The sequence below is a fragment of the Fonsecaea pedrosoi genome (assembly GCF_000835455.1).
Source record: "Fonsecaea pedrosoi CBS 271.37 unplaced genomic scaffold supercont1.9, whole genome shotgun sequence".
Lineage (NCBI taxonomy): Eukaryota > Fungi > Ascomycota > Eurotiomycetes > Chaetothyriales > Herpotrichiellaceae > Fonsecaea > Fonsecaea pedrosoi.
The window spans coordinates 548,813-571,215 of NW_013550607.1; the positions used below are offsets into that span (position 1 = coordinate 548,813).

The following is a 22,403-nucleotide window of genomic DNA, read 5'->3' on the forward strand; positions in this document are numbered from 1 at the left end:
ATATCTCTATCATCCTGCTGCTCCCGTGTCTACCAAGGTATTCCAAGATAGACCCAAAGGAACTCAACAGAGCTAGCGACATCCATTTCAGACCAATGGAAACAGTTCCATTTTGTCTACGTCGTAACCGAGAGTCAACTGCAAATATATCGTGGCGGTCATGGCCGTTGATAAAAACTATTTGTCTCACCTCGAATGTAGTTTTGATCTTGTCCTTGGCAGGAGTCAGCGACGTCATATCGATAAACCACTTTACGCGTTCTTAGACGCCGAGACGCGTCTCGCATAATTTTGAGAAATCACATTCAGCAACCAACACCATCACCATCACCGCTACGAATCTAGGCCACCACGTTCATTCAGCTGTCTACACTACATCAATCATCCAGCAGCAGCAGCCATGGCGCTTCTGGTGGATAAACTCCGTCCTCGATCCCTCGATGCGCTCACATACCACAAAGACCTCTCGGAGCGATTAGCTGCCTTGGTATTACTGGCCCCCCGCGCAGCGATGAAAACACTAGCTGGTGCTTAGGAGAAATGCGAGTGCTGACTCTACGCGACAGGCCTCTTCTGCCGATTTCCCCCATCTCCTCTTCTACGGCCCGTCGGGCGCGGGCAAAAAGACACGGGTCCTCGCGACGCTGCGGGCGCTGTACGGTAGCGGGGCGGAAAAGATCAAGATCGACGCCCGCATGTTCACGACCAGCTCAAACCGCAAGCTCGAGTTCAACATCGTGTCCTCGGTGTACCACCTCGAAATCACGCCGAGTGATGTGGGAACGTACGATCGCGTGGTGATTCAGGATTTGCTCAAGGAGGTGGCGCAGACGCAGCAGATCGACCTCGGGGCGAAACAGCGGTTCAAGGTGGTGGTGATCAACGAGGCGGACGGGCTGAGTCGCGACGCGCAGGCGGCGCTGAGGCGGACCATGGAGAAGTACAGCGCCAACGTGCGGCTGATCCTGGTGGCCAACAGCACGGCGGGCATCATCGCGCCGATCCGCAGTCGGACGCTGCTCGTACGGGTGGCGGCGCCGACGGAGGCGGAAATCTGCGAAGCCCTGATCAAGGCCGGCAAGAAGGAGAACTGGAAGGTGGTGCCGGCGCTCAACGAGCGGATCGCGCGCGAGTCGGGCCGCAACCTGCGCAAGGCGCTGCTCATGTTCGAGGCCGTCTACGCCCAACACCCGGAGCCGAGCGACAAGACGGCCATCCCACCCCCCGACTGGGAGCTGCTGATCGAGCAGGTCGCGCGCGACGTCGTCCGCGAGCGCACGCCGCAGATGATCCTCGCCACGCGCGCCAAGCTCTACGACCTCCTCACCCACTGCATCCCCGCCACCCTCATCCTCAAGACCCTGACCTGGAAACTCGTCGCCCAGCCCGAAGTCGCCGACGACCTCAAGGCCGAGGTTGTCAAGTGGGCCGCCTTTTACGAGCACCGCGTCCGCCTGGGCAGCAAGCCCATCTTCCACCTCGAGGCCTTTGTCGCAAAGTTTATGCGCGTTTTTGAGGGGTACCTCGTCGGGATGGACTTTTGAGGCGGGCGGACGTGGAAATGAAAATGGAAATGGAAATGGAGATTTTAAAAGGGGCAATTCTGCGAATGAGGGCGAGATCGAAGGAGAAGGGTGACGGCAAGAGATACACCGGGCCGGTTCAAAGGTCATTGATCACAAAACTTACCTCCGACGCTTTCCATCTATCTCGATATGTCCATACCTACCTACATACCGACGTGCAAACCGCTACGGTGCGAGCAGGCTTATTACACCTTGCCGTGGCAGGCAGGTAGGCAGGTAGGCAGGTGTATACTCGGAACTCGGAATACTCTCTCCCCCCTCCCCCTCTCCCGTCCCTCTTCGAGAGAATGCCCCATTCTTGCTTGTATGTGGGTACGGATGTGTATGATGACGCTATTCAGACCAAAAACGGAGTTTCTGAGATTGGGTTCGGTCAAGCTCGGCGCACAAGGAGTGGCGTTTTACTGGGTGGTGCGTTTACTGGTGCTTTGGCGGTCCGTCGTTTGGGTCATTGCTGTGGTTCGATCCCGTTTCAAGCTGGGGATTCTGATGGGTCAAAGAGACGAAAGGAAAGAAAAGAAAGGAAAAGAAAAAGGGGTTGTGGAAATCCAAGGTGGTGGAAGATACAGATATCTATCTGTACGATGTACAGAGGACGTCAACTCGGTGGTCTAGTCATGGACTTACCAGGGTCCATGTCCAGACGGGGACCAGCTCAGACCAGGATTTTACTTGTTTCCCTTTGGAATGATGAAATCACGGAAAGAATCGAGTACATGTATAACTACCTTGTTTCGTACAACCCATCATCGTATAACCTCAAGCTCAAGCTCAAGCTCAAGGTCAGCCTCGACACCGACATCGACCTCGACATCATCGTCATCAAATAAGACGTAACCTACATAGGTACCATTCAGGGGTGATTACGCACATTCATGCACACATGAACACACGCGTGCTTGGTAGTGTATTCCATTGAACCTAGCAGTTTGATATCATGTTCATACAAAGGTGATTGGACGGCTGGATGAACGTCATGCTCCTTCTCTCGCTTGTGCTGCACTTACCTGGCTAGGTACGAGGGACATGCATGGCCAAGCTGCCAGTTTGCAGTTACTGAGACTCGTTCTCCATTGAGCTCTCAAACATGCTCATCCCCTCAATCGTCCTCGGCGTCGTGGTGTCCAGCTGCGTGGTTCTCGCCGTCCCGGTCGGACTGCGGCTTGACAGGCTCCTTCCACCCCTTGCGGCGTGCCACTTCCAACGCCTTCTCCACCGCCCGACACTGCGCTTCCTCTTTAGAGGTCGCGCCTTTGAAGAAGGCGATTCTCTCCCCCTCACACATGACTTTACACCGCCAACTTCTCCTCCCCGAGTCTTCGTTGGTCTGGATCTTGATCGTCCTCTGCTGCGCCACAAGATCATACTTGCCTGCAAGTTGGGAGAAGAGCTCCTCGGGATGATACACATCGATGTCCTTATCCGTGGCGAGGCGGCGCACCAGCGCCATGTACCCCATCTTCTCGAGCACCGCTTCACAGGCCGTCAGGTCGCCCTGAGAATCGAGGAACACGGCGGCGAGGATTGACTCGACAATGTCCGAGTAGCGTTTCGGGGCCCCGACGTGGAGGAGCTCGCTCCAGGGGAACGTCTTGCCCTTGGCAAAGCTCTCAAGAATCGAAGAGCGAACGTCCTCGTAGGCAGCCAACGTGGCTCGTCGCTGCAATGGCGCTGCAGGAGTGCCAGTCCGTCGAATGTGGTCGGGCAGGTACACCGTCTCAGTCTTCTCCACACTCACAGACTGTTCTGTGCCAACATCCATCTGCACATCAAATGTGCGGCGGGCAGTTGAAGTTTGGAGAGCGAAGAACGCCAACGTTGCATGGTTGACGAGGGCGTGGTGTCGCAGAGTCATCTCCCTAGGGTCAAGTTGGAGAGAACTGTGAAAAAGCTTCGCGTTCACAATCTGGTCGAGGATAGCGTCACCTAGGAACTCAAGTCGGTCGTACGACGAGAGAGCATCGCCTCCAAGACTAGACTGAGTCAGGGCCTGTGCCAGGAGAGCATGACACCCGAACGAGTAGCCGATCAAGGACTCGACCGACTGCAACGCCCCGGCTTTATGGCTCAAAGATGTTTTGGGAAGCTCGAATTGGGCAATGTTCCCCAACAAGGGCTTCCATGAGATCTCTTCAACGAACAGCCTGAGTGCCGAAAGGACCTTTGCATCCTTGTCTCCTGGCCCAACGCCGGAAAGACTCGCAGCTCCGATTACCGCTTCGACCACGTCTGCCAATGTTTTGGACGACACCCGACTCTCGGGCAGCTTTTGGGCCTGTACTTGCGGATCGCTGACGCCAATGGACCACTGCTTGCCGGCGAATGGCTTCCGAGTGATGTATTGATCCAGTCCCAGGGCGCGGGTTGTTCTTTGCAGCCGTGCATTATTGATGATCTTGGTCCGGTCTAGAGTAAGGTAGCTCTCTGGGTGGTTTGGATTATCGACAAAAACTTGGAGTGAGGAGTAGAACTTGAGTAAGGCGTCACCGAGGAACTCGAGGCGCTGATAGTTTCGACTCCCCGCGGCTGGGGTCGTGATTGCTTCAGACACGAGATCAATGCTGTCAAAGCCAAGGCTAACTAACGGTCCTTTACAGGCTTCCACCGTCCGCAGAGCAACCTCGAGCATGTGCGTGATCGATGGTATGAACAGTATGAGCCGACCGTATTCCACGGATAATCCCAAAATAGAACATTCATCTACTGGTAAGAGTTTGCGCGTAGCAGAGCATGTTACTGAATCATCTCGTGTGGGTATCAGATAGTCCAGCTTCCGGGGAAGCTTGGTTCCGACGATTGTGGTAATGCCGTCCACTGTCTCGAGCTGCGGTTCATATCGGCCGCCGCGGTCCCGTCGTGTGACGGGCTGCCAAATGCAAGGAACATCACGCTTACGCTGCACAAGATATTGTTTATGGAAGTCAGAACGCGTCTCGAGAAAGTCTGTCAGTGCTATGGTGCGAGACGCCGTCCGATACCACTCTCGAATCGATGGTAAGTCCAGGTCGGGAACGAGAAGGAACGGCAGTTGTTGCTTGTCGAGACCACATAGTCTTCTTCCAAGGATGGTGTCCAGGAAAAGATAACTTATGTCCCGGCCCAGGTCTGTGGGGAAATCGTGTGCCTCCTGTCCGGCACTCACACTCACTTGTATCCTGCTGGATGGCGCCGTAAAAAGGGGAAAAGAGAGACTGGGGAGTTGTTGGGGGAGGAGTAGAAGCATGGCAGGATAGTCACAATCCACAGCCTCAACCTGTAAACGGTGGGTGTAAACTCGGCCTGTGGTCGCCCATTGTTTCATAAGTGTTGGCCAGGGGTCGTGTTGGTTCTGTACGTCGTACTCGCGGTCTCGTTTTTCGATTGAACCGTCGGGGTCTTCTTTCTTGGGCCATTCTGGAGGCAACAGATACTCTGTCACAACTCCGGCGTGGTAGAGCGCCAGATAAGCCTGGAAGGCCGCGTCTTGCTTGGCCCTTCTTTCTGTTCGCCAGGTAAACTTTGACTCTGCCTGGCGCAAGCTCGGAGGAAGAGTATCCGGCAAGACTACTTTCGCCACTAACTCGACGCCAGGTTCGCCCTCAAGGTAGAATATCGGACTTGATTGCTCGCACTCGTCGGTCCGGGGTAGCTTGGCGCAAAATCGACTCAGGAGTTGTCTCGCTCCGCTATATGTCAATGTGGCACTATGTTCGTGAGTAGACTGGCCTCAAAACAGGGTGCTAATTCCCAAGGGAAGGGGATAAAACGCCGGCTTATAACTTACCCTGTAGACGCAACCCTGAAAATTTCCGACTCGGATTCATCCATGCTCTCGATACGCTGCCGCTCTTCAAACTCCCGAAGAGTATTCTGACATTCCTGCTCCATTTCTTTCTCTAGGGCCTGCCATTTTTGCACCTTGACAGCGTTGTCTTGGAGGATGACGAATCTTGAATTGCTCTGCCGGGCTCTGCCACGGCTTTGGACGAAACTTCGAAAGGTCGGTCGTTCATCGAAACATATCACAAGGTTCATCGCGGGCACATCGACACCTTCTTCAAGCACCGCAGTTGCCACACAGATATTGAGCTGGCCTCTTCGGAATCTCTCGAGGTTGTCAAGTTGACGGTTTAGGTTTGTGAAATCAAATGCTCCCTTATACGATGGATCACTCAGTCCGACAAAGGAAAATGCTTCATAGGAGCCTTTGGTGAGCGGGTGATTGTTGAGAATCTCAGTGAGACACCAAGCTGCATGCCTTTCTTTCACAAATACAAGACATCTAAGATCTGCGCGATGCTTCTTTTGGAGGAAGTCGAGGAGAACCCGGACCTTTGGTGAAATGCTGTCTTCCGTAGACATGGTCAAGCTCCCCGACAGTATCTGCTCATGAAGAGGCCGAAGGCAGGATTTGATGAACCGGTAGTTCTGAGAAGGAGATGAATCGGAGATCGGACGGTCAATCGTGTGCAACTCTTTCATCTCCACCTTCCCAGTGCAATTCTTGATGAACATGTCACAAGCCCAGTTTCCCAGAGTCTCCTGTATGCCTGTGCTCGACCGTTGAAATTTCTGTAGTTCTTTAATGGCCGGCGTACCATTCCTTCTGAAGATCTTCTCGAGCTGGGTCTGCGCTTCGAGATCATCGCTTCTGTTGCGGAGAGTCTTGACAATCGGGTCATCATCTAAACGGATGGCAGAGACAACGCTTCGTAACGCCAGATAGTATTCAGAAGGACGTTGCTCAGCGGTACCATATGTCAATCTTATCAGTTCTGGCATGGTCAGGAAAGCTGTGTATTCATCCAGCTGCTGCAACGGACTCCTGCAAACGGCATTGAGATTCCTCTCCAACACATCTTTCTCTTGCATTCTGCTCCCCGTGATTGGACTTGCAGACAGGCCAAGTATATGAGGCAGTTCGACCCCTGACCCGGGCTTATTGTGGGGGTGGTAATGAACTCTCATGATTTCGTTCTGCTGGGAGTTCTTGATCCCGTGGTGGGCTTCGTCGAAAACAAGCAATGAAATGGCGGCCAGTGATGACACGAATCCTTGATTGAGGGCGTTGAAGAGGACGGCGGGGGTAGAAACAACGACCTGGATGTTATGGAGGACCTGGTCCCAAACCTGCTTGGACGTCCACTTTTCGGGGGTGTCCGCGCCGGTGATGAGTCTGAACTGGAAGGCCGGCAGCTGTTGGGAAAGGAAACGGTACTGCTGATACGCTAGGACCACGCTCGGCGCGGTAAACCATATCAACTGGAGGGGACCGGTGAGTAAGGAGAGGTTATAGGACATGTGAAATACGCAGACCTTGCCTGGGGAACGTTCCAGCTCCGCTTCTATTCTCAGCTTGGCACTAATGGCAGACCCCAAAGATCAGTATCCGCATAGCCAAGTGTTCATGTGTCTGATACCGTGATGGAAGAAGGTCAGCTCCCACATTTGTGTTTTCCCACTCCCAGTGCCCATCTGTACCATTGTCAGTAGATCTTCAATAGAGTATCAGCGCTGGGATGGAATGAAGAGCCTTACAACAGCAATAATGTTTCCTCTCATACTGTGGTTGAACATCTCAATTTGATAGGCGCGAGACACAAATGGCGGGTTAGGCTGGGATTCGTCCTCCTCAGAGGTGTCCGACCACGTATCATCTGAATCTAGATCCATGACGAATTGACGAGGACGTCTACAAAGAGCAGAGGAAAATGGTAAGATGGAGGACTGAAAGTTAGCTAAGAGAGCCAAGGCATTAAGGAGAAAAGCTAGTAGAATTGACAGAGACGAGGAAGGGAAAATGTCACTGAAGATGATCAAAAGGAAACTACGGGAAGAAACATATACACCTGGCATGACTTCATTCCAAACAGAGAAAATGTTCCGGGTAGCTGCTTCGAGGCTGACTTTGTCATTGCTCGTCTCGCTCTGGTGACCGGCTCCAAAGAAGCTGAAGATCAAGCTTGGGGTAACGATGCACGTGCTTGTGCTTGGCATTGGTGCCCGACGGATCAACTAATATTCCGATCTCTCTGCGAGGCTGACCAATAGTCAATCATCTTTCCTGCGCAGCCTTGCTCTCCTCTGTTTGTCTCCCAACCAACAACAAATGCCTGAGTAATGAAAGGACGAGACTCGGTAGGCGCTGCTCAGAGAGACCGTGCTCTGGGCTTGAATTCAATAGCATCCATCAGAATCACAGAGTAGCTGCGCCTCCTCCATCGTCAGTAAACCATCACCGTCCCTGTCATGAGCTCGAAACTTGGCTTCGACATGTTTGCCAAAATCAGTCTCTGTTCCACTATCCGCAACGTTGAAGAAGCCCAAGTACTGGTCCAGGGTGATGATGCTTGTGCCATTATTCTTTTTACCCTTGCTCACAGAGTCGAATGTCTCCTCCAACTCGGCGAGTGCTTCCTGGTCGCGCGTAGCGTGTCGGAACGCAGGCGTCAAGGTCGGCTGAGGCTTCTTTGTGACTGTGGCCAGAGGCTTGCCGGAGCTGAATATTGTTGTAGCCGAGTCTTCAGGAAGGGCGCGTTTCGTTGGAGGTGGATACCACGTTGTGATGTGGCTGGCACGGCAGGTCCACTGTTCAAAAGTCGAGTGCGCCCAGTCGTAGGGAGCAGTGATGATAGATGTCCATTCTATGTCGCCTTGGTCGATGATCTCCCGGATGACCGAAACTGAAGGAAACGTGTCAGTGCATGTATACATCGCGTTGTGTCAGATAGTCAAGTAGTATAGACTGGCCCAGGGTAAAGGTCGCACCAAGGTTGCGAGAACTTGCTTACCTCCTTTACAAGAACAACAAAAGGCGTTGCACGGTTTGTATCCGCAGCAGGGGGTTCCCAGCGAATTATCACCACAGTCACCTCCTATATCCTCCCGACAACATTTAGCAGACGCGGCAGGGAGAAGCAGAATGAGCAAGACCGAAAGGATAGTATGAAAAATCATCGTGTACGGTTCAACTTGATGGTATCGCTCTGGTTGAAAGAGGGACCCAGTCTAGTAGGGAGAAGAAGTGTCTGATGGAATATGTAGGAGACGAGAAGCTGGTGACTGATAGCTCCTCGTCATCATTGCGGTAGTGAAAGACAGTGGGTGAAGCAGGGTGAAGCAGTTGTGAGGCAGACGGGTCTGTCTGGTATTGAATTCTGCCGCTCACCACCCATTCTGACCAAAAGGCTTCACAGACAACGTGGAATTCGACTGATACCCTTTTGCCCTCCCACTTGCGGTTGAGATTCAATATCTCTCTGGTGTTTGTTCCTACCATTTTTCTCTTCGTGACGGCACCACCACCACCACCACCACAACCACCTCGTCGCCATCAAGCACTGCTCAGCTAGATCGGGGAAGGCTTCTTTCCCATGTTCAAACGTGCCAAGGTGCCATTTAACTGATCGGAATAGGCCCGCGAGTGACTGGGCTCTGATATGTCGATCGGGATATCCGTCACATCCCTACGGAGCACCATCACGGGCATCACACATAACTCACACCACGGACCCGAAAAATGTCATTTTCGCCAAAACAGCGTAGACGGACCATGTCCCGACCAGCCGTTTACCCTTTCACACTCAGCATTTCTCCAGATGGAGATCCGCGCTTTATCAAACGACTCTCTCTTTCCTGTCTCGGGTTTCTCGGGAAGAGGCAAAGCTGGCCAAGATTCTTGACTCATCAAACCTCGTTCTGCCTCGAATTACCCAGAGCACAATTTCAATACGAGGACTGACTTAGCTAGGCCAAAGATAAGGGATGAGTGTGCCTGTGTGGTTGGGGTTGGAACTCGTGCGGGGGAAAAATATGTTGTTCCCCTTGAGATCTCGGAGTAATAAAATAAATGTATTATGTATGCTTTGTCGACAATCCGGCGGGTTGCTTATCAAAGTGTCCCGGCCTTCCTATTTGGGCTATAGCCATATCTCTCTCTCGTCTTGTCCCAAGGCTTCATGCTGGGTGAATAACGTTGAAAGAAATGCACATCTCCGCTGCGTCGTTCGGCATTCAACTGCCGCAGTAGAGATTGAGCCAGATGATGGAAATTGTAAAGGTATAAAGCTCATCGAGGATGGAGTGGTTGCTTTTTCGTGGCATGTTGTTTGGAAAGTATCCGAGTAACTTCATTATCCAGCCTTGCCGAGGTCTTTTTCAATATGGGTATCGCAAAAATGATCATCTCTCCCTTGCACTTGGTTGTCTCTGCTCTCGTCGCTAGCTCTTTGAGTGCGGCCAGCCCGGCTGCGTTGGAGGAGCGTCAGGCATACGCCTTGGTCGGCGACGGCTTCGAACAAGCCACATCCACCCTGGGGAGCTACTACAACTACTGGAAAAAGTTGCCCAATGGAACCTTTGACCTGACCCGCAGCGACCGCTCTCCGGTCACGTCGCCAAAGGTGTTGCCGATGATGGGCGACCGGGCTTCCATCAAGATCGAGCCAAACCGCACCGGCCTGGTCATCATCGACATGCAAAACTTCTTCCTTCACCCTGATCTGTCCCCCGGCGCAAAAAATGGCCGCGGTGCCGTCCAGCCAACCGTCAACATGATCAACGGGTTCCGCAAGCACGACATGAAGATCCTCTGGGTGAACTGGGGACTCACCGAGTACGACCTGCTGACGATCCCCCCGTCGTTCAAGTCTTCCTTCAGCGGCGGCTCAGATCTCGCCAACGACACCTTCGGCAGCGACATGGGCACCATCAAGGAGAACGGCACGACGATTGAGGTTGGCCGCCTGCTGATGCGCGGATCTTGGAACGCCGAGCCATACGGCGTGCTGGGAACCATGAAGGACGAAGGCGTCGCAGCCGGCACCGATTTGGTCTTCAACAAGAACCGTCTGTCCGGGCTGTGGGGACCACAGACGCCCTTCGGCCTCTGGCTCCAAGAAAACGAAGTGTCGACGCTGTTCTTCGGCGGCGTCAATGCCGATCAGTGCGTCTGGTCTACCTTGGTGGATGCCTTCTTCAAGGGTAAGAAAACATTGAAAACCTCTCTTCGTGCCTCTGGTTCAGAGCCAAAGCATTTGACCATGGATAGGCTATGATGTGATCTACGTCGACGATCTCTCTCAGACAACAAGCCCCCCTTTCGCCCAACAGATGTGCCGGTACAATGCTGATGGATATGGTAGGTCCCCCATCCTCGAAAGTTGGGTTGAATGGAAGCTGACAGTTTTTGCAGGATTTGTAGCCAACAGTACCGCCGTATTGAAAGCACTTGGATAGAGAAAGATGGATTGTCGTCAAGCTGATTAAGGAGTGTCACTCATTGGACGGGGGTACCCACCTGGACCACTTCAGGGGGGGCCCCCGAAGGCACAGCCCGCCCTTCAACAGCCGAGAGTCAAGACTCTAGGACACTCTATGAACACATACTTGGAAGGCTCTCGCCACCAGCCTCGGTCACTGTGACCATCTCTTCCTCTTTCGTTAGCCAAATGTGACTATGTCTCTCGGTGGTAACGTAGTGACCCTGTGCAGTCAGTTTCTCCTTGACTATGTTGTAGTCGGGCCGAGCTTGAGGATATGAATCCCCTCTGTTAGTCTGAGACAGATGCTTTCAAGGAAAGAGGCTACAAAACCAGATCAAATAATGGTATCCCAAATTAACCTTCTAGACCTCTGGTCTTATCCAGGATCTCCTGACGGGGACGCAAGGAAGATGGCGACATACCCAGCAAGTCTCGCCACCGTGATGGGCCGATCACAGGCCACGTTTTCTGTTCCCAGACGGGTTGTACTTTCCAGGATCTCACAACACGGCGTTACGCCCGGAATCACAGTATTGTGTCTGTGTGGCGCTGTCCGCGAGATGAAAGGATCGAGCTGGGCGAGGGGTAACCATGTACAAGCAATGATATAACTCATTCGCCATTCCCTCCCGAATGGCTTGGGGATTAATCTGGCATACTACGACCTCAGCCTCATACACGAGGTGTGTTATGATTGTCGGAATAAGGCTTGAAGGACCGTTGGCCCAGAAGCAGGCCCGTGGTGGATGGGGGCCAAACTGGGAAGAAGTCAAAATTGATTCCCTGGAGAACCATTGACTTGGCAACCCAGATCCCAGGATCCCGGTTTCTTCAGGACCATCAAGAATCGTCTTTGGGCAGTATGGGCTTCCCACGGGGCATCTCGATGAATAGAAAAGTGCCATAAATAGAAGGGATCTCCTTTGGGTATAGCGCCGTCTGTAACCGCCCAGCCTAGGCCCACTCCAGCTCCGTGTGGCCAATCACGCTTGTTCCCCTCATTCTGCAGGAAATGCTGCCTCTACCAACCATGTGTCGTCGTCCACCTTCAACCTCCAACGTCCTGCCAACACGTCTCAGCACTATCGATCTCCGCCTTTGATGCTATTTTCCTGCGCGTCTCGCTGGCTGCAGCCTCTCCGTGCCGTGGTATTGGCCTGCACGTCTTCCCCAAACACCCCGGCTATGCCCTTTCTGGCTTGTCGGCCTCGTCCACGGCGGCCAGAACCAATCGACACCGGGTCGATATGTCCATGTCCCAATCTGTAAAAGAGTGCGTGACATTGCCACACATCCGCATCAATTCTCCCACAGGGTCTCGAGCGAGACGCCAATGCCCGTCCTCACAGGCGCTTGCACCGTTCTCTCTTTACCACCACCAAGTAGCTCTTCTCTTTTCCTTTGTACCTTCCTTTCCCTCCTTCCCCTCCTCACCTTATTTTCCCCTCCGAAACCTCGTCGCCGCTGAAGTTCGCTGGTCGCCGTCAGCTTTCTCTCGTTAGCCAAATTCTTCAACAAAACCTGGAACGCCCATGTATCCAACGCGCGACCGTTGACCGGCGCCCGTTTTACCGCTATTAATAACACACAGTAGTTTCTTCGACCACACCCAAACAACCAAGATCTCACGCTTTTTTTTTTTGCTGAGCGGGCGCGGACAAAGCCGATGGGCGTTTGACACGAATATACCACGACCCCGATCGATCGACCGACAATAGTTAATAGACTTGTGAAAGGCTGGTTCTTTACAAGCATGAGCCTCTTACCATCGACCACCTACCAATCTCCACCGCGGCTGGGCCGTGGTCGGCAGCTTAATACCATTCTCGAGGAAAAGGAAGACGCAAGCCAAGGGGTGAAAAGCGACAGTGAGGGGGATGGAAGTGATTCGACAGTCATCGGCCGTCCTGCAGCATGGAATCCGGCTCTCTTTACAACCGGTGCCCGCAAGAGCTCACTCGCCAAATCGACCTTTCCGTCCTCGCCCATCTCTTCCTGTGAACCCTCTCCTTCCAGCAGCGCTGGCTCAGGCTGTCGACGAGACTCGGCCCGAAGCTCTCTGGTGGGTAGCGACTCAGGCACGGTCTTCAGTGATGACTGCCCGTCCTTGGCCAGCGACCCGACCAGCTTTGCCTCGGGATCCAGTCGCAACAGCTTTGCCAGCGACAAATCCAGCCGCAACCGCTACCCTGCTCTGATCATACCCAGAGACTCTTGGGGCTCGATGGACGCGAGTCCGATCAAGGAGATCACTTTTGGCATGTCTCCTGCCACGAAAATCCGGCTGTCGCCCAGGGCACTGTCGGCGCTTCCCAGAGATGTCCCAGCGATTAATGCCCCGCCGTCGCTCGGGGACAGCAACAGTTCGATCTCGGATTCGCCGTGCAACAACGAGACCAGCGCTCCCGTCACGCCGGACATGAGACAACTCGAGGTCGTGGAGGGGGACACCTGGGGAGGTCCGCCGCCCAGCAGTCTCGAGTCCCAGCCTCTCGAGATTGCTCTTGATAATGGCCACAGCGTGATTCTGTCACCGGCGGAGGCGCACTCGGACAACAATTCCTTCGGCAATCTCGCGTCGCCGGCGGCATTCACCGAGATGATTGTCAGTTTCCCGACGGTGCCGGGGGCCACCCCACAGGACCTGTCGCCTCTGATGCCCACGATCGATGAGCTCAAGAAGTTCGAGGACAAGCCGCCGTCCAATGGCTCCGACGTGGGCGTGAGACTGCCGCCCGAGGCTCTGCAGCTCCTCCAAATGCTCGCGAGCCAGAAAAGCAGGGACGACGGGTCGAGCAGTTCTGGCAGCTCTCGCCCGTCCAAGAGGTCGGGGGGTCGACGACAGGAAATGCGCGAGCGCATTGACCCGGAGCCCATCAGTCGACCACGCAGCGCCGACGGCGAGACCCCCATCTCCGACTACAGCTTTTCGCAGCTGAGTATCCCCTCACCGGGCGGCTTCTTTTCCTCCCTGCAGAATGGTTCGCGACATACCTGGTGCATTTCCAAGTCCAAGGCACCGAGCGTGCCCAGCACCGCCACCGCAGAGATGTTTTACAATCGGCCATGGGAGGGTCGGTCAAAGGACAACGTCGTCGAGACGGTTCTGACGGTCGACGACACAAATATGACCGAAGGCCCGCCGACCGCGAAGCAGGCCACCTTTGATCTGGCGGTGGTGGGGAAACGTAAGAGCCAGCAGTCCCAGTCCGAGGATGACGATCTCTACGGCCCTGCCACTGTTGTCGGTGCTGGAAGCCCCTCTAAGGCATCTGAAGTGGTGACCGTAAACTATGAATACGACGAAAAGTACTACGACGAACTGAAAAAGACGGCCGGCCAGAATCTCGACCGGACGGGATCCTGGCTCGCCGCCCAAACGGGCTACTTGTCCGCGATCCTGGACTCTGACCCTAACGAGGAGCTCTCCGACAAAGCCGAACATCCCGATGGCAAGGACATCAAGGCCGTCCAGGGCGTCCGTCGTACCGTAATGTTCGCGGAGAAAGCCACGATAGACACGTCAGTGGTGGTGGAGGTGGAGACCTGGCCAGAGAAGGGCAGTCCCGACAGCGAAGCCGAAACAAAGGAACCCATCTTTCTCGCGGCGTTCCAGCATCTCGTCGCTGTCCGTAAACGTCGGGATGCATTCATCCACTCGACATCCCGCCTTGACGCGATCCAGGCTCTCCGGATTGCTCTTCCGGAAAGGCACATCAAGAACCTCCTCGGCCAGCACACATTGGTCGACCCAGCACGTCCAAAGTATTCTGGTCCGTTCAGCCAAAATCCTCGACAGACGGGCGTGTTCGAGCGTACCGTCGAACAAATCGCCTATCAGACGGCCGAACGGGAACAGCTTGCCGTTGCGTCGATCGAGCCGTCGAATTGGCAGATTGACGCCCTAAGAGCCATGTTCCACGGCCGTTTGCTTGCATCTGCGGCTGCCTGTCAAAGGTTGAAAACCAAAGCCACTGTTCCTTTAGATGATCCTGCGTGCGTGGGAAGCAAACGACTCCGCATTCTCGACATTGGCGGTACCGCTTCGGCGTCGTGGGCCTGGAACGCAGCTCTGGAGTGGCCAAATGTCAAAATCTACACTGTCATCACCAAGGAACAGGCACGGTCTCAACGGCCACCGGCCATGGCGAAACCTGAAGCCCCAGCAAACCACCGCACCATCTCCGTCCCGCACCTCTGGCAGCTACCTTTCCGCGGCGGACACTTCGATGTCATCTCGGCGCGGTCACTGCACGTCCTTCTCAAGAACAATCCGGTACCGGGGGTGCCTGAGATTGACGAGTGGGATCTGACACTTCGGGAGTGTATGCGGGTGCTGAAACCAGGTGGGTACCTCGACTACATGATCATGGATTCGACCATTGCACACGCAGGGCCCCGGGCGGAGACCATGTCGGTGGAATTCGGGTTTGAATTGCACCGGCGCGGGTATGAACGCGAAGCCGCTCGAAGTTGGCTCCGACGCCTGAAGAAAGAAGGCTTCATCGGCGTCAAACGAGCTTGGATGTTCATGCCGATGGGGCGAAGGCCGCCCAAGGAGACAGAAGAGCAACCCTATGGATACAGTGGAGGCTGGCAGTCATGGCGACAAGGGGGCAAGCCGTTTGTCCCCGCGCCGCGGCCAATCAGTGAAGTGTCGACCATCAGCAAGATCGTCAGGCAATACATGGACGTAGAGGCCGTACAAGGCCCCGTGGGCAGTACACAGGATGTCGCAGACCTGACTGGCCTCCTCGGGGCTCGCATGTGGGAGGAGTGGTTGGTCAAGGTGCGGGCAGAGTCGGGAAGAGAACAGAGCCGGTGGCTCGAGGGCGTGGACGAGGTGATCGAAGAAGGCAAGGAGCACGGTTCCGGTTGGAAAGTGTTGATCGGATGGGCGAGGAAACCGAGGCCACACAAATCCAAGCGGGTTGAAAGGGCCGAGATCACGGTGGCGGTTGAAGATATGGCCGACTTGAGTCCGATCGACGAGTCTATGGAGATGGGACTGATTCCTATGGTGATTCTAGAATGAGACCACGAAAACTCAGCAGCTTTTTTTCACTGAAACCTCAGATTTGGGGGGAAGAACAAAAGGGTGATGTGTTTCCTTCAGACATGTCTGGAGTACTGGCGAGTTTGGGAGTTGGTCGGGTATGTTGACTGGGAGATGCTTCGGCACAGAGCTCGGCTGCAAGCAGAAGGGAGTCGCAAGAAGGATGTGTATATGATCATCTAGATAATGGGGGGTTTGAGATGGACATTCGCTTTGTTGTTTCTCCTTAGCTTGTGAGCGGGTTTTGTCGAGCAGTCAGTATATAGCGAGCCACGTACCTACCTACCAGGGTAGATGCAGTGACGGAGGAATGTTGATAACTACAAAAATGAGATTTCCGGGATTCCATCACCGTGATGAAATGTATCAATTGAATGAATGTTGGCGGGTTGGTCAACCAGGTGTCAGTGTGAGGCGTTGTTGGTGTTTGCTGTGATAAGCATTGATGAGTCAACACCTCTTGTCCCTGGTAATGCCTGCCAGGCTTTGATGCCCCCTGTGCCCCTCCCCCTTTTTGCTCTTTTGCTCTTTTGGTGGCCCCTAATTACCTCCTCTTGCCGCAGGCGCCGCCCACGTTGGTGATGCTGTTGGATGCCCTTGACCACCCCTGGAACTCCAAGCCTCTCTGCTATCTGCTTGCCTAGCTTGCCTAGCTAGCTGCAGCTTTAGCCACCAATGCCCAACAACCCCTCCATCACGCCGCATCCCTGCACTCATTACCCGTACTTCCTCTACCCCACCATCACCTCAACCCCACCATGACTGGCGAAATTGTTATGGGAAAATACTCGAGCGCTCCTCAATGGATCTGTCTTGCGTAAACATTGCAGTGATGACTGAAGACCCAAGCTGAGTAGGTATGTACCACGAGGTAGTATTTCCTATTCTCTCTTAGCTCCTAGATCCAGTTCCGCTTGTAACCTGCCTTGGACAATAGATACATAACATACGTCACAGTGTCGGTCTCAAGTCGCAATCTCAATCACAATCGCAAGCTCATAGTCAAGCTTCACTCAAGTTTCCCATTCCCCATTTGAAGCGGGTGCCAAAAAAACACAACAACCGCCCGTTGACTTGTTCCTTATCAAGCAAGAGATTACTCTTATTTGGGCTACTCGGAGGCCAACAAATGTAATATCCCAACCCCTTGCCGCGCGGTCTTGCTCAAATTTCCCTGACTTTTGGTAGTGTTCTCTGTTTCTCGCATTGGATATCGCCCGCCTTCTCCCTAGCCGAGAAGCCCTACGCAAATTCCTCTGAGATAAGAGCTCTCAGCAGAGAAAGAAGAAAATGACCACCCCGCGCTGCTTCATCGTTCGACATGGCGAAACGGAATGGTCGCTCTCGGGGAAACACACGGGCACCACAGATATACCTTTGACAAAGAACGGAGAGAAGCGAGTGCGTGCCACGGGGAAGGCTCTTGTTGGGGACGATAGGTTGATTGTGCCGAAGCAATTGGTTCACATGTAAGGGGCCTCTCTCTCACACACGCTCTACCACGAACCACCGCACTCTTCCTTTGTACTTTGTATACCAGAGAAGAATAGGTCAAGACTGACATTGAGAAAATCCTCTCAAAATATAGCTATGTCTCCCCCCGCCACCGCGCCCAAAAAACCCTCGAACTCCTCAATCTGGGCTGCCACCAGCCGTACCCTTGGCAAACACCATCCAAGCCCACGACAACAAACGAAATACCACCACCGCACGAGACGAACGCGGACGTGACGATCGACCCGCGCATCGCCGAGTGGGACTACGGCGACTACGAGGGCATTACAAGTGCTGAAATCCGCGAACTGCGCCGCAAACAGGGCCTGGGACCCTGGGATATCTGGCGCGACGGCTGTCCCGGTGGTGAGTCGCCCCAGGACATCATGGACCGGGTCGACAGCCTGATCCGCGAGATCCGCGAGCGATACCACTCCAAGGTGATTGGGAAGCCCAAACAGCCCGGCGTCACGGGCGACGTCCTGGTCGTCGGCCACGGCCACATCCTGCGCGCCTTTGCCGTGCGCTGGATCGGCAGACCGCTCACCGAGACGGCCATGATCATGGAGGCCGGCGGTGTCGGCACCCTGAGCTACGAACATCATAACATCCACGAGCCGGCCATACTACTCGGCGGAGGCTTTGTGGTCGGTGACGACAAGGACGAGATCGAAAAGGACGAGAAAGGTGCAAAGTCATGACCCTCACTAGTGGTAGCTTTCTCGGTCCTTTAGTTTTTTCTGGCCGTTTGCGATCGATACATTCTTCAGTCTTCTGTGCAGCAGCCGTCATAATACCTCGTTTTAGCCAGCGGAAGAGAAGGGAGCTGCGACATGTCATGTATCACTCTTGAATCTAGAAGGCATGGAGTCAATCCGGGCTAAACTGAACTCGAAGAGTCTATGGCGTTGTTTTTACCCTGACAATAACAGTTCCCTTTCCCCTTCTTTATTCTCTGCCTCACCTCACGTGTTTCGTCTCTCCAGCTCACTGTACCTTACCAACCACCCGACGGCGCTGCTGGATTTGGCCCTTCCATGCCCCATCCCGCGGTTCCAAAGCCTCCCTGATCCTGGACGCTGAGAGGGCTGCACGGCGGCGGAGGTTCTGTAGGCGTTGCTGGCCGCGGACCAGCGCCGCTACTGGCGCTCATGTCGAATTTCGTCTGGCCACCTCCGACGGTGCCGGCGCCCGTGAAAGCAACGGTTGGGGGAGCAGGGGGTGGTGGGCCGCTCATGCCCATGCGCGCCGCTGCTTGCGGGTTGTTGAGGACGTAGTCGAGCAAGTCGCCCAGCGGGGGTCCAGCGGGACCTCCGTATCCTTGAGCCGAGATCTGGCCCTTTGGACTGATCGCTGAGCTGCGGCGAGAGGTCCCCTGCGCGGTGTTGAAGTTCCCTGCGTGGTGAGACGCAGCGCTGGCCTGCTTTTCTTGTTGCCCGTCCCAGCCGTTCTTGTTACCTGCGGAGGCGCTGTTCCAACCACCATTATTGTTGCCGCTATTGTTAGGATTGTTGTTATTGTTCCCGCTGCCACCGCCGTTCCCCCAACTCTGGTTGTTTCCGCTGTTGTTGGGCTGCGATTGATTGTTTTCTTGCCAGTTCTGAGATCCACCATTATTCCCGCTCGTGTTCTGCTGGCTGTTCCCGGTTTGCCAATCGTTGTTCGAACCATTATTCCAATTGCTGTTATCATTGCTGTTGCTGTTGCCTTGACTGACATTCCCCCCATTATTTTGATTGTTTGGAGCCGGGGATAGGCCAATCCCAAGGCCCACGACGTTCGACGCATTGCGCATGCGTGGTAAGCTGTACCTGAGAAAACCCACATCTGGAGCGTCGACGGGAACCTGCTCAAAGCTATTCACGGAAGTCGGTGTCACTTTCGGTGGAGGACTGGGTATCGTGCCCCCCAGAGCCCCTTTTGCCCTAATCACCAGCTGGATCAACTCTGCCTTATCCAAGTTCTCGAGAGCATTGATGTCCTCGTTTGGACTTGGCTCGGCTGTGATCTCGACCCCGATCTCGTCCTTGAGCTGTTCTTTTGTTCGGTATTTGAAGACGAACCTAGCGTACGGCTCGTCCAGAGAGTCAAGGTAGTAAGGAACACACCTCTTCTTGTTGTACAGGTAGCCTTTCCCTGGCTGCACTTGTTTCGTAACACCAATGGACTGCGCAATGGCTTGAGGGACATCATACCGGGGTTCTTCCTCGGCTTCTGCAGGGGGTGCATTTTGCGCACTGGCTTTTGAGGTGTAGTACGCCCCGTGAGGACCATACAGAGATCGGCTGTTCAATGGATTTCCATCTGATGCTGGCGTGTTGTTGGAGATCGAGCCATGTTGTGGATTGTTGCTTCCATTGCCTGCTTGAGTATTCCCGCCACCCCCAGTGTTTTGATTCTCGTTCGCCCACCCACCATCGTTCTTGCTCTGTTGGTTCCCGGTGTTGTTTTGGGTGGGTTCATTCTGCCAGCTGCTGCCTCCAACGTTGGTGTTCTCGTTCTCCCAACCTTGACCAGTCCCATTATTGGTGGGTTCGTCTTCCCAGCCTTGACCGGTTCCAGTATTGGCGGAGTTGTCTCCTCCCCAATTCTGCCCAAAGTCGTCGCCACTGGATTCGTTATTGAAGGTGTTGTTGTTGTTCTCGTTTGATCCGGCGTCGCTCAAGTTCTGACCAGCCTTGTTACTTGCATTGTCGTCTACACCTCCATTTGCCCGCCCATCATCGTTACTCCAGTTATTGTTTCCAGAAGTGGCCCAACCGTCATCATTGCTATTCTTTTTTGTATTTTGTAGAGGATCTTCCGCAGGCTTTGTCTGAACCGTGTTGGAGTTGTTGTTCTCGACAATGTTGGCGTTGTCACCTCCCTGTTGCTGAGAGCTGTCCCCATTTGATCCGGCTTGAAATCCACCCAGAGCAACTGTGCTGTCGTTTTGGGTGCTTGGGACATTACTGGCATCTATTTTCTGAGTCTGGAATAGTGGTGCGTTGTTCAGGGGAGGATAGATCGGCATCGCAGTTGGAAATGGTGGAACCGGCATTGTTGGTGGGTGGACCCAAATTGGAACAGGGTAGTTAATAGGCTGTGGCTGGATGGGAGGCAGATTTGTGGGCTGAATCGGTATCTTAGGGGGAAGAGGAGGAAATGGGATCACCGACGGAGCAGAACCGGGCAAATTCGCTGGAGAAGGACCAAATGTCTGCGGACCATGTGCTTGGTGATGTTCATGACTGAACCCTTGAGTGGGTGGTTGATAGTATGAATGTTGACTAGAGTGACCGGCCATAGGAGTATGTTGCTGGAAGCTGCCGTGAATCTGATTCGAATCGGGATATTGACTGTAGATTTTTCGATCAGCATTGTACATGTAATGCCCGCCTCCAGGGGGAACAGCATAGTCCGGATGGGAGTCACGGTGTCTGTGGTATTCTGGACGACCATGACTTGGACGAGGTTGGGAGTATGCTGGCCGATCGTCTCGGGTCCAAGTATGATGAGGTTGGTGGTCGTATCCTGCGTTGTAGCTATTCAATGGTGGCCTTGCCCTATCGCCATAGTCGAAATGAACATGTCTCTCTGGTCTGATATGTGGTGGAGGCGAATTTAGTGGGTGTGCATATGCTGATGAGGGGGGCGAGTCGTGATAGTCGTACCTGGATCGCGGCGGCTCTCCGTAATGATGGGGAGCTGCACGATAATCCGGCGAATGCTGTGATCCTTCCTGAGGCCCGTAAGGACCGGTTTCACCACCAGGTCCTCGCCAATGCCATCGAGAATAGCCACCTGACGGGGCATCGCCCGAGTTCGCGGCGAAAGAAGACCATCCGTCGGCGGGTCCATCGAATAGGCCAAAAAGCCCTCCGAAAGCATCCTGTGCCTCAGTTTGGGTTGGTTCGGCATCCACAACGATCTTCACAGCATCTGATGTGCCCCCAGAGTCGCCTCCCAGGAGTTGTTCTTCTCTAGCATCCTCATCGTCGTTCATGATACCGCTATGCTCAGCAGAAGAGGTAGTCGAACATTGGCCGTCCTCGCGATTATTGCTGGAGCATCGCATAACCAGAACCTCGATCGTTCCAAGCTCGTCAAAGTGGCCTTGATCGACGCCATCAGGGATTTGAGAGACTAGTAGAGGAGGGTCAGCTTCGACGTCGCGGACCCAGTAGAGGGACTCACCAAGATTACAATCATCGAAGCGCCACTCGCGACCCATATATGTCCCATCACCCATCGGTTTCTCTTTCTGCCTTACAAGGAAGTCGATATTTGTTCTGTTATCAGGTGCGTCATCCTTTGCAGGCTGCAGGTTGACTCTGTTCCTGTTGCACTGGTAATCTCCGTCAATGAAGACAACCATTGCTAAGCCTGTGTAAATGAACTTCCGCGAGGTGAGTCGAATGGTGAAGGCTTGAGGGTGGCCAGGGACGGCAATGTAGGTCTCAACGACACCATCTCCGTAGATTGTCCCATATTCAGGGAATGCGGATCCAGTATCTGCCCATTGTACATGGCAAACAAGGTCTTTCAGGGTGGGCATCGTGGTGGCACTGGGTGATTCGTCATTCGTGTGGTCAGTGAGCCACGCCTTCAGTCAGTTGGCGCTGTCTCCGCGTTCGAAGGGACAACAGACCAGAGGGAAATTGTCATCTGGAGCGGTGGTGATGTGGAGGTGTCTACGACAACGTCTGCAAGGAAAGGGAAACTGGACAGGGGAGGACTCGTCTGGACAGAGTGAGGACTAGGTGAGGGGTGAAAGGAATCTCCTCCAGCCGAGAATTTCAGGTTAGGTCGCCAGTCAGGAAGACATGAGAAAGAGATACACTCAGCATCCAGTGTGATGACGGCTCTTCATGCTCACTCTGTAAATTTTGATATGAGAGAACCGTTTCTGCCGCGACCTTGGACGTCGCGATCTGCTGCCGCAGGTTTCGCGCACATCCTTGTCCGCAGGATGAATGAACTCATGGGTGCGGTCTGCCTGGACTGTGACATTTTACATGTGGATCCAAAGGTATAGCAACCATG

At 54.1% G+C, this 22,403-nt stretch overlaps 7 protein-coding genes across 7 annotated transcripts; 4 read left to right on the forward strand and 3 right to left on the reverse strand.

The window, feature by feature from the left end:
- Nucleotides 1-400: 400 nt before the first annotated feature.
- Nucleotides 401-1,544, forward strand: Z517_12300 (replication factor C subunit 5; the record flags this gene model as incomplete). Its single annotated transcript, XM_013422714.1, has 2 exons — nucleotides 401-487; nucleotides 567-1,544. The coding sequence occupies 2 exons, from the start codon at nucleotides 401-403 to the stop codon at nucleotides 1,542-1,544; spliced, it is 1,065 nt and encodes a 354-aa protein (XP_013278168.1).
- A 1,141-nt stretch (nucleotides 1,545-2,685) lies between these two features.
- Z517_12301 (uncharacterized protein) lies at nucleotides 2,686-7,238 on the reverse strand (the record flags this gene model as incomplete). Its single annotated transcript, XM_013422715.1, has 5 exons — nucleotides 2,686-5,269; nucleotides 5,350-6,827; nucleotides 6,882-6,927; nucleotides 7,012-7,040; nucleotides 7,104-7,238. The coding sequence occupies 5 exons, from the start codon at nucleotides 7,236-7,238 to the stop codon at nucleotides 2,686-2,688; spliced, it is 4,272 nt and encodes a 1,423-aa protein (XP_013278169.1).
- A 504-nt stretch (nucleotides 7,239-7,742) lies between these two features.
- On the reverse strand, nucleotides 7,743-8,279 carry Z517_12302 (uncharacterized protein; the record flags this gene model as incomplete). The annotated part of the gene is made up of 1 exon (XM_013422716.1): nucleotides 7,743-8,279. The coding sequence occupies one exon, from the start codon at nucleotides 8,277-8,279 to the stop codon at nucleotides 7,743-7,745; it is 537 nt and encodes a 178-aa protein (XP_013278170.1).
- A 1,463-nt stretch (nucleotides 8,280-9,742) lies between these two features.
- On the forward strand, nucleotides 9,743-10,802 carry Z517_12303 (uncharacterized protein; the record flags this gene model as incomplete). The annotated part of the gene is made up of 3 exons (XM_013422717.1): nucleotides 9,743-10,547; nucleotides 10,615-10,704; nucleotides 10,759-10,802. The coding sequence occupies 3 exons, from the start codon at nucleotides 9,743-9,745 to the stop codon at nucleotides 10,800-10,802; spliced, it is 939 nt and encodes a 312-aa protein (XP_013278171.1).
- A 1,779-nt stretch (nucleotides 10,803-12,581) lies between these two features.
- On the forward strand, nucleotides 12,582-15,863 carry Z517_12304 (uncharacterized protein; the record flags this gene model as incomplete). Its single annotated transcript, XM_013422718.1, has 1 exon — nucleotides 12,582-15,863. The coding sequence occupies one exon, from the start codon at nucleotides 12,582-12,584 to the stop codon at nucleotides 15,861-15,863; it is 3,282 nt and encodes a 1,093-aa protein (XP_013278172.1).
- Nucleotides 15,864-17,174: 1,311 nt separating this feature from the next.
- On the forward strand, nucleotides 17,175-18,079 carry Z517_12305 (uncharacterized protein; the record flags this gene model as incomplete). The annotated part of the gene is made up of 2 exons (XM_013422719.1): nucleotides 17,175-17,353; nucleotides 17,473-18,079. The coding sequence occupies 2 exons, from the start codon at nucleotides 17,175-17,177 to the stop codon at nucleotides 18,077-18,079; spliced, it is 786 nt and encodes a 261-aa protein (XP_013278173.1).
- Nucleotides 18,080-18,375: 296 nt separating this feature from the next.
- On the reverse strand, nucleotides 18,376-21,915 carry Z517_12306 (uncharacterized protein; the record flags this gene model as incomplete). Its single annotated transcript, XM_013422720.1, has 1 exon — nucleotides 18,376-21,915. The coding sequence occupies one exon, from the start codon at nucleotides 21,913-21,915 to the stop codon at nucleotides 18,376-18,378; it is 3,540 nt and encodes a 1,179-aa protein (XP_013278174.1).
- Nucleotides 21,916-22,403: the final 488 nt, after the last annotated feature.